The sequence below is a fragment of the Gorilla gorilla genome, chromosome 3 (genome assembly GCF_029281585.2).
Source record: "Gorilla gorilla gorilla isolate KB3781 chromosome 3, NHGRI_mGorGor1-v2.1_pri, whole genome shotgun sequence".
In the NCBI taxonomy this organism is placed as follows: domain Eukaryota; kingdom Metazoa; phylum Chordata; class Mammalia; order Primates; family Hominidae; genus Gorilla; species Gorilla gorilla.
Window position 1 is genome coordinate 39,267,789 of NC_073227.2, and position 14,971 is coordinate 39,282,759.

General features: G+C 35.6%; 1 protein-coding gene across 6 annotated transcripts in view; it reads left to right on the top strand.

Annotated features, from left to right (window-relative positions):
• PCDH7 (protocadherin 7) overlaps positions 1-14,053 on the top strand; it is a 426,915-nt gene extending 412,862 nt beyond the window's left edge. For 4 of the 6 annotated variants that reach the window (XM_004038521.5, XM_004038522.5, XM_055385509.2 and 1 more), the window contains one exon: positions 9,748-14,053. In XM_004038521.5, the coding sequence (XP_004038569.1) occupies positions 9,748-10,124 (377 nt within the window). In that variant the 3' untranslated portion in view covers positions 10,125-14,053. The remainder of the gene's footprint in view (positions 1-9,747) is intronic. The other 2 variants (XM_019025887.3, XM_055385512.2) reach the window with 1 other exon arrangement.
• Positions 14,054-14,971: the final 918 nt, after the last annotated feature.

A 14,971-nucleotide genomic window follows, 5' to 3' on the forward strand; every position in this document is an offset into this window, starting at 1 on the left:
TCTGTGGTAACAAGAACTGATTTTACTTCTTATGACAAATAAACAAAGATTCAGTTGCTGGCAATTCAAGACACTGGTTTGAAGCAAATGTTGAACATGGGTTGTAGGAAAGGAGACAAGTTTTTTCAGGTTGGTGATCAGCAATCAGTTAAATCCATTCCCAAGAATCAATTTTCTATTTAAGCAGAATCTTGCAAATTATTAGGATTTTTGGATTTGGGCCTCCAAAGAACTTACCTAAAATATTAACATAATCATACCTGTTTTCTTTTCTTCTAAATATGAGTTTTATAATTTGTTTGTTTTAAATCTTTGTGTCACTGAATGGCAGTTTATTTACCACATGTAATTTCTGCTTCTTGAGGACAGGTGCTGAATTTTTAACCATTTGTGACTTTGATTCTAACTCAATGGGGAAAAAAAGGTCTAGGTGTGAAAACACACTGTCTTTTTCTCATTCACCTGGATGTTGGAACTATTCTGAGACTCTAATTCAGGTATCTTGAACCCCACAGAAACTGCATGCAAAATTTTGTGGGTACATATTTGCATTTATGTGAGGAGACAGTACTTTTAGTTTTCAACAAGTTATTAAAGTATATAATTCCCGAGCAAGTAATTTTGAATATAGGAAAATCCAAGGGACAAGAAGGAAAATTATGAAAGCTATGATTATTTCAGTGAAAAAGTAAACATGAATGACCAAGAATTGGGTCTATTCTTAGTGGGATAATCAATTGGTTATTGTGGAATATATGCCCCTGTCTGTTCCTGGGTTTTACAAGTTCTCTTTATCTATATCAGAGAATCATCTCATTTGCAGCAGTTATTTCCTCTCTTTCCGCGCTGCTCCTTCACATGAGTAGCGCTGCTATCTCTAACTCGGCATAGGTAAAGAGGAGAACCAAAGTGAAGCCACGTCTCTGATGTGCATAAATTGATCGCTCCTAAGCAGTCCTCGCACATTTTTCTGTTGTAGTGCAGTTTTCATGTGCCAGCCAGCAGATTCATGTTTGAGTTGATTCAGCAAGACTGCTTGAGATGTGGCATACAGAATCTCCACTCTATATAATAATGCCACATTCAGAATGACAGTGGTCTAAGCCTAAGGGCAGTAAATGCTTCTTGAGATACATTCAATTGCTGTTTGAGTTTAGCCTAAGGTACAGAGAAAAGTTGCTGATGCTTTCAAACATGTTTAAACATTTTAATATTGTCTTGGCATGTCAGCTTGAACTAGAGCACTCCTAGGTATAACACAGTGAAATCCTGTAATTAAAGGACCAGAATTTCTAAAGGTTTAGATAGTAGCTCTCTACTTGAACTTCTTAATTAAATGTGCTTATATCTCTGAAAATGTTCTGTTATAAGCATTGTACTTGCAGTGATATTGGTCAGTCTATTATCCATGAAGAGGAGATATAAAAGAAGTAGAATGGGCCAGGCACGGTGGCTCATGCCTGTAATCCCAGCACTTTGGAAGGCCGAGGTGGGGGGATCATGAGGTCAGGAGATCGAGACCATCCTGGCCAACATGATGAAACCCCGTCTCTACTAAAAACACAGAAACTAGTTGGGCGTGGGGGTACATCCCTGTAATCCCAGCTACTCAGGAGGCTGAGGCAGGAGAACTGCTAGAACCCGGGAGGCGGAGGTTGCAGTGAGCCAAGATTGTGCCACTGCACTCCAACTTGGTGACAGAGCTAGACTCCATCTCAAAAAACAAAAAACAAACAAACAAAAAAGAAGTAGAATGTATTGTTGTTAGATCCTGGGTTATTGCTTGGAACAGTTAATTTATTGCACATAGCATAATATATCTATGATCATTATTTCAGGGGCCTATTGCTTTGTCAATGAACTATTTCCTTGAAACAAACAAACACACAAACATAACTTAGTGGCTTCAAACAACAAAGATCAATTACTTCTCACATTTCAGTGGATTGACTACATGGTTTTTCATGTTCTGCCTGGCTCACTCATATGACTGCATTCACCTGGAGAACTGACTAGGATAGACTTTGCTGGGTCAGCTGGGTCTCTGTCTCAAGTGGGGTTCCATCTGCAAAGAGGCTAGACTGTGCTTTCTCTCAGGGTGGTGATCCCAAAGTTCTAAAGGTGAATGCAAAGTTGTGACCTCTTAATAGCTGGGCTGAAAATAGCACAGTATCACTTCTGCCACATTCTGGTTGTCAACACTAGTCCAGCTTCAAGGGGTGCAAAATCGACAGTAAGAGTAGTAATGTCACATTCCAAAGTGGGTATGTGTAGGGAGACTGGAAGAATTTCATGTCCATGCATCATGAAATCTTCATAGCTCATGCTGAATGGCTGTTTTGTTTTATGATTTTTGATGTATGGTGCATTTTAGGTATTTACCCTGTGTTTAGGTTGTCTTGTCCTGATTTTCAATTTCTCATTCTTAAAATAATGTATTGCTAATTTTGACCCATCTTTTAATGGAGCTGCTCCTCGTGCTGCCCATGCAAGCAAAGCAAGATAGCACGCTGGCAACCTAGTATCTTAGGGGCAAGTTTCAAGTGAAATGATTAATCGTGAGGTTGATCTGTGAGGTTGTAAAGATAACTCCAAATAATACATCATTTGTCCTTGAATTTTGAGCAACCATGACACGTGATGAATAAATCTTTGGCAAACTCCTAATAGAAAAGTAGTAGGAAGATGCCTAATGTGGAGTAACCAGGATCCAGTGGCCAGCGTATGTCTCTAGATAGATAGTAGCTCTGTGTATCACAGACTCTATCAGCATAAATCCATTAGCACTACTAGAAAACTAACTGAAAATAGGTACCCATTTGCTTGACAATTGGTATTTATTCCATAATAAATTATCTGAAACCCTTGGGGCAGATACATTTCAAAATTTGGAATCCTTCATATGTTATAAGATGTTATATGTTACGCATGTGTCATATATTATTTTAAAAATCTAAAAGAGTCTAAGGCCATGTTTTAATTAAACACATTATTTCTATAGTAAAACATATGAATATTCACACTATGTGAGACAAAAAAGATGCAAATAGCCTTGTATTAATTCATATCAGGTTCGTTGTAAACTTATGAAGGGGGAACAAGATCCTTTTGTTTTCCTAAGATATTTTGAAGACTGAATTTGGATTAGGGATTGTGCACCTGAAGCAAGTAATATTTATTGAGGGCTTACTGCGTGTCAAAAATTATTGTAGTTACTTTATATATATTAACACATTCAATTCTCACAGTAATTCTAAGAAATTAATACATTCTTAAACATTTATTACACAGATGAGGAAACTAAAATCAAGGAACTTGTCCACATTCATACAGCTGTGAAGTGACAAAGTTAGAATGTGAATCTAGATCACCTGGCTGCTGAGCCTGTTCTCTTAAACAATATCCTTTTTATTCCTGGAAGACTTCAGAGAGGAAAAAATCTCTACCTCCTTAAATCTCTCCAGGGGCTATGACCTACTATTTACTGAACACCTACACGGCAGCCAGGACCATATTACGAGCTGTATAGACATTAACTCTTTTATCTTACAATAAATGGGGGAGTAGGTATTATTATCTCACATATAAGGAACTTGAAGCTCAGAAAAATTATGTCAGAAGTCACAGCTTCTACATGGTTGAGCCTGGAATCATATTGAGCAATATTGGGCCTCTAAATCTCCTGCTCTTTTTAAAAGTTCGTGCTCTTTGCAGGAAGGGCCCAGGAATGGTACAGATGATGCCACAGCAAGGATTGATTGATTAGCCAGTCTTCCTATACTCTTCTATTTTGGTTAAATCAAGTGATTCTGTAATAAATTAAAACAACCTTTGGAAATCTTAATGGACTTTTTGTGGCCAGAGTGACACTTGCTTACATAACTATAAATTTCTCCTCTTCCAGAAAGTGTTCCTACATTTAGAGGATCACAAACTGCTGGTCTGAGTCAGTGATTCCCGCCCTGACCGTGAACTGTGATGTGTTTGCCTGTCTAGTCTTCCTAAATTCCCCAAACAGGCAAAAGGCAGGGACATTTTAGTTATTTACGTGAAAAAGCCAAGTCCAACTCACTTGTGCATCTTTTGGATCTTGTCTCCTCACCTCCAATCTTTATTAACTATGATAATAATTATCCAAAAAAAAGTTTTGGTTAACCAGCATTTATTTAATTATTTTTTTCTCAGCCCTATCATATAAAATGAAAGTAAACAATTTTCTAACAGGTATTTTAAAATAAAGCATTTATTTAATCATTTGAGTAAAAGAGATATTTTCATTTAGACTAATGACAGTGAAAGGAATGTTAAAACATTTGTTGTAAAACATTTTTCACTGATCTTTTGTTTTTCTTGTTTACCCTTTTGTAAAACCTTTTGTAAGTCCACCAGATTTCACTAGCATTTAAGTGTGCTTCTAGAAAAAATAAGTCTTTGTGTAGAGGGAAGTCAAGAAACATAGAAAGAAAACCAAACACTTTAAAAAGGAAAAAAGGAAAAAGTTCCTGCATGTGGTTTTGTTTTGTGTTGTTTTGTTATTTTGTCTCTAAAGGAAAGAAATACCAGGCCGGGAGCAGAGGCTCACGCCTGTAATCCCAGCACTTTGGCAGGCTGAGGAGGGCAGATCCCTTGAGATCAGGAGTTCGAGACCAGCCTGGCCAACATGGCCAAACCTCATCTCTACTAAAAATACAAAAAATTAGCCTGGTTTGGTGGTGCATGCCTGTAGTACCAGCTACTCAGGAGGCTGAGGCATGAGAATCGCTTGAACCCAGGAGGCAGAGGTTGCGATGAGCCGAGATCGTGCCACTGCACTCCAGCCTGGATGACAGAGCGAGACCCTTCTCGAAAACTAAAATAAAATAAAACAAAATAAATAAAAAGAAGAAAATACTTCTTATTTTTTTGCAGATTTTGTCAGGTAATGTTAATCATATGCTAGAGCTTGATGTTAATGAACAAATTGGAGGAATGGTGTGGGCATCTGGGAAGTCCATACGTTGACTTAACAATCCGTTTATCTCACATGGTCAGCAAATTAAATAATGTGTGAGTTAAACAAATAAATGATACATACAGTGTGTTACATATCTGATCTTTAAGAAAACTCATTGGAAATATTTTAATACTAAATATAACATTTTCATACCTTCTCTCAGCAAATACAAAGATCCATGTATCTCTAGCCTCAAGCCAAGGACCTGGAGTAGAGTGAGTGTCTGGGATTCTGACAGGATGCAAAACTCAGCATACTTAAAATCCTTCCTGGTGCAGAACTGTCTTCAAGTCTTAATGAGTCTACTGTGTTCTCCTATAATAATTTTGTCTCTAATGGGTTCTGAATTATGTAAGGCAGCTTCTGGAAACACGAAATTCCTCTCTAAACCTGGGCTTTCCTTGTTATTTCTAATGATTCTATCTATTATCTATCTGTCACTTCTTGTTGAGGTCATTATAACAGCATCTAGCAGCATCTGCCCACCACCCATCCATCTACCCTGCCTAGTAAAAACAAAAATACTATGTTTTTGAGAGATAATCTGACTTCTTAAGAAAACATGTAATTTTCCCCACTTTCCAAAATGTATAGTTTTAGGGAGGTTGTTTCATTCTTTTCACTAAGTAGTAAAATTTGTGACTCTGTGACATCTATTTCCTGTGCTACTCAGATTTTTTTTTCTCTTTCTCTGCAGACTGTAGCTTGTTCAGATGGTTATGAGTAGCAGTCATTGACCTCTAAATAACTCAGCTGTTATATTTTAAGAAGAAGCAATGTGTTGTAGTGGGAAAACAGTAAATTGAAAGTCAAAACACTTATTCTTCGGCTTCAGCTCTCCCGTAGCTTGGACCCCTTCGCTGTTCCATCCTCCTTGCTATATGATTGAGGTGCTAAATTAAAGAGATGAACTTCATGTGGGAAGTACTTCATGTGTTATGAATTGTTCTAAGATTGTTTGCTAGTTTGATGGCTTAAAAACTGTTACTTTCTCCCAGCACTTTGGGAGGCCAAGGCAGGTGGATCATTTGAGGTCAGAAGTTCAAGACCAGCCTGGCCAACATGGTGAAACCCCATTGTATTTTGAAACAATACAAAAATTAGCCAGGTGGTAGTGGTGCGCACCTGTAACTGTAGCTACTCAGGAGGCTGAGGCAGGAGAATCGCTTGAGCCTGAGAGGCAGAGGTTGCGGTGAGGCAAGATTGCACCACTGCACTCCAGTCTGGGCAACAGAGTGAGATCCTGTCTCAAAAAAAAAAAAAAAAAGAAAAGAAAAGAAAAAAAAACTGTCTACTTTCAAGAGAGATATTAACCTTATGTCTAGGAAAGGATCTTAACTTTCTAATAAGATGCAATGATTCTAGTAAATAGCATAACTTAGTTAAAATGGAAACCTCTACAAGTAATGCTGAGCAAGAACAGAATTTGATGGATACCATTTTTTTACTTCCAGTCTTCTCAAGGTTTGATAGGATTGATGGGGTATGGGGGCATCGAGAAATACAGAAACAACAACAATAAAATCTCTAAGGAACTGGCTTTATTGTGGAAAATGCTTACAGAGAATACTATTTTATTTTCCTGTTGTTCATTTGTATTGATTTGCTCAATGCCAGCTAAGATTTGTGATCAAGTGTCTTCCATCTTCACTGAGATCAAAATTTAAAACAACAGTATAGTACTAAAGCATAAAATAATGTTCTTAGATGTTAGAAAAGACATCCTTCAGTGAAAGACTAAGAAGAGTTACTAATTGTGAAAGGTTTTCCTCTATAATGCCACAAAAAAAAGGACAGTTTAAAAGTATGTATTTTATGGAAAGAAGAAATAATTGCATGTGATGTTTCTCTAAGATCCTGCATAAATTTTGTGTTGAAAAAATTCATAATATATGCATGCATAATTAAAATAAGAAAATATGTAAACAAAGAAAAATACTTTTCCACTCATGCCTTTCTTTAATAAGTTGCTTCGTAATGCAGATTGCATTTGTTAATCATTGGTATTTCTTTTGAAGATTCACTTTAGTCAACCAAATTGGAAGTTTTGATTGCTTGTGATGAATCTCTTATAGCCCTTCTTGATTATTTTTCTAAATTTGATGACAAACATTGTAACATGTCTCAGCCAATTAGGCTTGTCAACTTCCGCTGTGGTCCCCAGTCAAGTGTTTTACTTTGGAAATGACAGGAGATCCTTATTAAAAGTCATGCTTCTTGGATAGAGATGTGGCAGCTTGCATGTATATGATGGCACAGAAGACAAGCTGCCTTTCGTTAAAAGCAATAGAGGAAATCAATTTTGGCAGAAAATACTCCAGACTGTGAAGTAAAGACTGAAGGAAAGAACTGAAGAGCATCTCACTTATAGCTGATTAGAGATTCAGTCAATCTATTTAATAAATGAGTATGATCTCTTATGAGCTGTAGGTAGTTTAGGTACACAAGTTAAAAAGTAAGAAGACTCATTTGAGCATGAATATAGAATTACAAGCTGTTTATAATGCATCTCAAACAACAGGAAAACAAGTGCAATGAATTTCAAACTAAAAACACAAATTAATCCCTGAAAAGCAGCCACCTGTATAAGTCACTGTGTAAGTGAACTGACATATTGTGTGAGACATAAATGTGGAGAGATGATTGGAGACAATTCAGGGTCATTTCTGCAGGGAATAACAACCACATTCATAAAGATTTTTTTATATTTTAGAAGCTAAATTCCTGATTATTTTCCCATGTCCTTGCTATTCACTATCATAAGAAAAGAGGAACAATTTGAATTTGTTGAAGCAGTGAAAAAAAAAAAGGAAATATTTTGAGTAAAACGCAGACCTGATCTTACACTTTGCATTTCTATCCTTTTTTCCCCCTGTTCAAAGCATTTAGGTCAGGTTAAAAAAAAAGAGAAGAAAAAAGGATCCCAAAATAGGAAATATTCTCAAAGAACTTGCAGTTCGTTCATTTAAACCAACTAGATTACAAAAACCATTAATAAAATTTGTCAATAATTTGATTATTATAATGCATCTAAGATACGTATTTGAGAAACAGACAATTTAGGGTAAAAAAATGAGTGGGAAAGTACTTTTTTCTTTTGATGAAAAAATTAAGAGAATCTGCTCACTTGTAAGTCAAATGGCAGCATCGGCAACTGGAATAAATAATTAACCTTACATTTTACCTACAGGAAAGGGTCAGCTAATTCTAGATTTCCAGTGTAGAACACTAGAATTTCCTTGTTAACGCTTAGTCAAGGGCATAAAAATCCCAGGACGCTGTTTCAATAATCGATGGGCCGACAAATGTCAATACTTCAGTTACCCATCATTGAACGAAAAAATGACAAACATTAGTGGAGAGCCTTCATTTAGGAGATTTAGCCAAGTAAAACGTCTAAAATATCCTATACAAATGTTAAACTACAGGGGATGGGGTGTGGAAGCAAAAGCAGAAAGTGTACATATCTTGGGAATAATTTAAATAACTTCCGCTTCTATTTTAAACGAATCTACTAGGATTGTGCATATGCACATTTCACTGATTCCACTGGTTGCAAATATATTTTCAGAGGTCAAATTTGTCAGTCTTTAAGTCCCAAGCCTTGTAATAAAATGATACCATGTGATAACAACTGGAATGCAGTCATATTATGTTCTTTTGTTTGGCAATAAAAAACAATAAAACATTTTAAATAAAACCCTTCAGGTTATTGCCTCAGAATCTGTTGAAGTAGAACAGGCTTTTCTCTCTCCCATTCTCTCTTTCTCAAACAAAGTCTGTAAAAACATTTTTAATATTTAGAAAATACATAACCATTCTCCAAAGACAGACACATGCTTTCAATTATACATACAGGTAATTATTAACTGTCATCTTTAATCTTGTTTCCTAAGAATTCTTTGTACATGATTTAGCCTTTTAGAAGTAAAAGTCATTTCCCATTCCATTGGACAGCACCATTAATTAGAGTACATGCTAGTTCATCCAAAGTTTAGTAACTTACCCATATTCACCCAGTACATTACATTTCAGATAAGATGTCCTATGTATTTTGATGTGAACACATCAGCACATATTAGGTCATTTGGCATGGTAGGAGGGGGGTGAGGGGATGTGGGCTAGGGTGGGCAGGTGCGTGATATTGCTAGTATGCTTATACCTGTAACTACTGGTTCCTTGCTTTTTACTTTTTACCACATAATGTGCTGTCAATTTAGGTTCTACTTATGAGTCACCCCATGTCTTAGAATGTATTTTCAATATAAGGTTTTGCATATTTGCATTCTATGAATAATGTATAAGCAGGAAGAAATCCAATTGGCAAAAGCACACCACTTCTGGGATAATTTATAAATCCAGAAAATTGTCTATTTGGATTTAATAATTTTTCTTATGGATGTGGAAAATATTAGCACCCATACAAATTTACCTATGTATTTAGAGCTTCTAACTGAGACCATCCTCATGTCCCTGTCCTGTAACAAACACACATATATCTGTTTCATCTACACACTTAAATGTATCATTTTGTCTACTTTCCTGTTCTATAATATTGGATGTCTTTGCAAAACCTTATCTTTGATGCACATGGGATTAAAAACTGTCCTATGGAATGATGAGCTAGAGGGTGTTGGGAAATGAGAAATAAGATGGTAAGGAATATATTTATATATTTCCTCCAATTTCATATAGATCAGGGGAGCCTGTTGAGGAGTGTCAAATACTAATGGCTTATTCTCCTTGGATTTCAGATTCAAGGCCTCTTCCAGATGTAGCCCTGACTGGGAAGTGCACTCGTGAGTGTGATGAGTATGGCCACTCAGACTCCTGCTGGATGCCGGTCCGTACTTCTCCGGAGAGGAAGAAGAGCCAGCCTAAACTGTCCACTTTCATGCCTGTTGATGAACGAGGAAGCCAGGAAAAGCTGGCCAATGGGGAGGCCGCCATCATGGGTGACCGCAACAGAAACCTCCTGAACAAAAAGTTGACCTCATCCTATGAGACCTTCAGTGCAGCTAGTTTCAGCAAAAATGAGGAAGCCAACCCTGAGGATATTCCCCTTACAAAAACAGGGGAATATAAGCCATCTCCTGTCAATACTCTCACTAGAAGAGAAGTTTACCTGTAGGCTATAAAGGAGCAACAGCAAAGTTCTTTGCATGTATGAAAAGGAGAATAAGGGGCAAAAACCTTACAAAGCAAAACGTTTAATCACAAAGAGGGGGCTACCAAAGAGACAAAGCTTTGCCTGCCACTTCTGCCTCCAGATCAGGCCTTTAGTGATACTGTTAGCCTGATTCTACTGTACAATGTAGAAACCATCCTTGTTACTTGCATGTCTAACCCCTTCACTGATTCCCAACACTCCTTTCTCTTCCCCACCCCTCTCCAAAAAAAAAAAAAAAAAAGAAAAGAAAAAAAAGGGGGGATAGTTGCAAGTTTCTTTCACAGTAACTGTACGAAGCCTGATTAGCAGAACACAACACACCCTCATTATCCCTAAGCTGAAGCATGATTTTAGTCACTTTGATTTTGTTCGAGCGTCCTCTGGCTGGTCAAAAACAAGCAGGACAGATAAAATGTATTTCAGACATACCATCAGAAAATGGTTTATCACCATCAAAGGCAATCCTTTGAAAGTGATAGAGTCCCTCTAAAGGTACAGTCCTTAGAAAGAGGGACTGTATTAAAAAGCATTTTGGGAAGATCAAAGCTTTAATATTCCAACAAAGACTAAGAGCAAAACAATACTCGGTGGGTGATTGCAGTCCTAAATTGGCATATGTTGTTATTTTCAGGTCAAGAGCATCAACTTCAATTCCATACATTCACCAAATATTCTCAGTATACACACAGTCTTGATTACATGTATCAATTTCACCAATTATGACTTCTAAAAATTACATATATTTTTTCAGAACAAGACCACTATTATTAACTAACTTGAACAATTGTATCATCCAAAGGCCAAAGATCATATGGCAGATCAGGGAAATCATGAAGTTGATTTGGTCTTGACGTGGAAAACCATTAAGCAACAAAAGCAACTGAACCCATGTATGCACAGAAACAATCAAACACTAATTCATTTTATAGTGCCCAGGAAAATGTTCCTTCTTTTGAAATGGATTTTATTTGAAAGCTCAGAAAATGAAAACTAGTGAGATATATTTTTGGTATTATAATAGGCAATTGGTTGAGGTTCAAGTTTAGTTTCAGGTAATATTATCAGGGAAGATTCCATGTTTTAAAATAGTATTTATGGATCATGGGTAGGTTAAGAAAGATGCATTGGCATATAGTCTTAAGTCCACGATTATCATTTTAGAATCCAGGCTATGCTTGCTGCTCTTTTTATCCACATTTTAAATTACAATTGCATTTTTTACTTGTTCAGTGCACACTTTGATGCACCACAAGTGCATTAATTTTGAATCGTGTGCAATATAGAAATATTTTGAGACTCGCAACATTGAAACAAGGTGACACCCTAGTTGACTTTATCACTAATGTGATTTGAACATTATTTAAACAAATCTAGACTGAACATGAAAGAAAGGAGTTTTGGGCAGTGACATTTTTCACAGAATGTATATCTCAAAGGTGAAAGCAGAGTTTTTCCAGTGCAATAAAAAGAAACAGAATATGCAGATTTTGAGCTACTTGCTCTATAGAGGATAACCTAACACGGCTGAAAATTGAGCTGGGACATTCAGACGAAAGTGACAATCCGTGGACAGAATAGGGAACAACAGGTGTGAAGAGAACAAACTCATCACTGAATGTTTGCAAGCTGGTTAAGGCATAGCCTTGATGGCTCTCTAGCAAACTGTAGAAACAATGTAGCTTTGGGTAGTTTCATGCTTTGCAGAATTTCTTAGACTATAAAGTGACACAGCCTGGAATATAGGTTGATAATTCACTATAGGTCCTCAAAATACTTATCTTTGAAAACCGCTTCTCTGTTTGGTGGGGTACAATTTGGGGGTCATTTCCTCATGCTGTTTCTTAAATGGAGTTTTCATTTTGATGTTAGTTTATGTATAATAGGTAGGATGCAAAAAGATATGTAATTCAAACAAAAAACATTGGACTAAAATATCAGTAATTGAACATGTTTATGTTTGATTATTATTTACACTATGGAAAGATGCAATTCTAGTACTTTGTTAGGAAACTGCATTAAAGCAGTTCTGCCTTGTATAATCTGTAAGTACCTATTAAGACAAAATACTTCTAAAGATACTTATGAAATGTATACATATTTTTTCTTGCACGTTACAAAGAAAATACTCAATTGCATAACACAGATGTTTGACAAACTTTTTTTTAATGCATTTCTTTCTTTCATGAGACATTGAAACCACTGATAGCTCATTTCACCCTATCTTAAACCCTTCTCTTGTCTATAAAACTAATACGGGTCATACCAGACCTTCGGATTAATTGGATCCACATTCCCCAATGATGTTTGCACCCCATTCAAGATAGCCATGCCATTGTCATTTAACTCGTGAACCTCTCTTTAAAACTAAAATGGGTGTGAAAGAATAAAATTCAGTGTACTGTAAGTATTCACAGTAATTCTAGTAGAATTAGCTGTCATAACATGTTTATTATATAATGAGCTGGCATGACACAGAAATATATTTTGTGTTTGTATGACTTTTATTTTAAATAGGTTAAATCTGGTGCCACTCCATATATAGAGTGCTTTTGAAAAAAAATCAATAAAAAGAAACAAAAAAATAAATGAGTGAATGCAAAATAAGCAACTGTGCCTTTTATACCTGTTGTTACGGTAAAAAAACGGTTGTTGGGTTTGGACAATGAGGGGAAATGGGCTATTCCCAACTTTTTTGATCCTGTATGTTTGTCCATGTTTATTTTCTGAACATAATAAATAATATATTAAAAATTTGCCTTCTGACAAACTCAGATAATGGACCAGTCTTAAATATTGTTATGTCATAAAGCAAAGTTAAGGCATTAATATGGGCTGCTTAAATCTGACTAGAAGATGAAAGCGTTTTTTGTAAGTGTAACACAGAGATACTATCAGGAGTGAAATCAGTCCATTTGGCAAGGTAAAATACTGATTTAGAGTTTTATTCTTTATTTCTTTTTTGTTGTGTTTCTTTCAGCTATGGTTTCATTTTGGTTGTACAGTATATAAACCATATTTGTTTTCTGTACACAAGACTCTCAAGTGAATTTTGCATGCATTATACATTAGGACACATTTATAAATTAATGAGTAACTATATAAATTTATGTGCATTAAAACGTCTGTAGCTTCAATCTAAAATCTACTGCTCTTTCTGAATCTCCAGATATCATTTCTGTATGGTTTCTGACTGGCCTGCTGCCTGAGTTTCAGAAAACAAGGGAGGCATTATTTTTATGGGAGGAGGAACTAAGATGGTACTGAGGATGTCTGACTGAAACACTACCCTAGGAAGCTGTCTTGTAGGAAAATAGAATAAAACACACAGACCAGAAGAAATTGTCAAGAATCAAACAGCCATCCAAAAACAGTCATGAGAAATCTAAAGACCTAAATAATCTTAGGTATATGCTCTCAGTGATAAATAAGAAAATGTGTCCTTAAGCAAAAATAAATAAATAAATAGATAAAAAATAAAAAGTGAGGATGATCATGAATATAGTAAATCATGTGAGTTGTGACCTAGGTGAAGGTATAATGATAACATCTGGAGGAAGCATCATTTGTTTGGCTACCTGGGGTTTACTTTCAGACTTTTCCTACAGTTTAAAGCACTTGCATTCAGTGTGGTACGATCTGTTTGTAATGTTAATCATTGACTATTGTTCTGCTACTTGGATGTTGATAGTGAAGCAGAGAACAATTTCTCATCGTTTATTATGAGTCACTATGCACGCAACTATGCTTAACATGGCGAAATGTATTCAACACTCGTCCAACTATTTATGAAATACTTTGCATAATTTAATTTGCTTTTGTACAGTTTTATGTAAATAAATTGCTTGTCATTTTTGTCTCTGCAAATTAAAATATAACATGGTCAAATGGTTTCACACTTGTAAGTGTACTTCTCTGTTGACAGGTAATTCAGTTTTGATTGGACGAAAAGTGAATGGATGCATGTACCAGTTTGATTTAAGATGGTTTGGTTCCTTGTAAATTAAGACACAACAAGGAGGCTAATGTGGCAGCAATGGTTGATTTAGGGGGGGCCATTCATAACTGTCACATTACTTTGCCTCGTAATGGAATAGAACTCGGATCCTTCAGTTTCATCAAGATAATTCCTGAGACATTTACCTAGCTAGCTTATTATCTTAAAGTGTATGGCAGAAAAAGGAACTTAACATCATTAACATGAAGACTGATTTATTTTCAGAGGCATCTACAGGAATTTCACATTTAAGATAAAAGTAATCCTAAATCAAAATGTATCTTTGTTTTGGAAATATTTGTTTTTAATCTAACTTAACAACAAATACAAAAAAGTTATAGGCTTTAAAAAATCATGCAAAATGTAGAGAAAATAAAGGAAAAATATAATTTTTACTTCGATAACTTATTTTTTCTTTAATGGACTTTCTCTACTTTTCACATTTTTTCTATATTTTATTATCTATTTTTAATCATTCCACTTACTATTTGTTATAAAATTCTGTCCCTAACTATTATAGTTATCTTCTTTATTTACTATATTGGTATCTATTCAAGTAAGCACCTTTTCTTCTCCAATCTCTCAATTATGGCCTTTTTTCCAACTCAGAGACTTAAAAGAGAAGGAAAATACTTTCTATATATACTAACAGATTGCTTGGAATTTCTGTCCCATCTCACAATAGCAATGCTAAAATCTACCAATGTGAAAAAATATTCTAAAGATCTTTACCTGAGGCTTCTCTACTAGTTTTTTCCCCTCTCATATGTGAAAATGTAATATATTTTATTTATATTAGATGACGTATATTTTC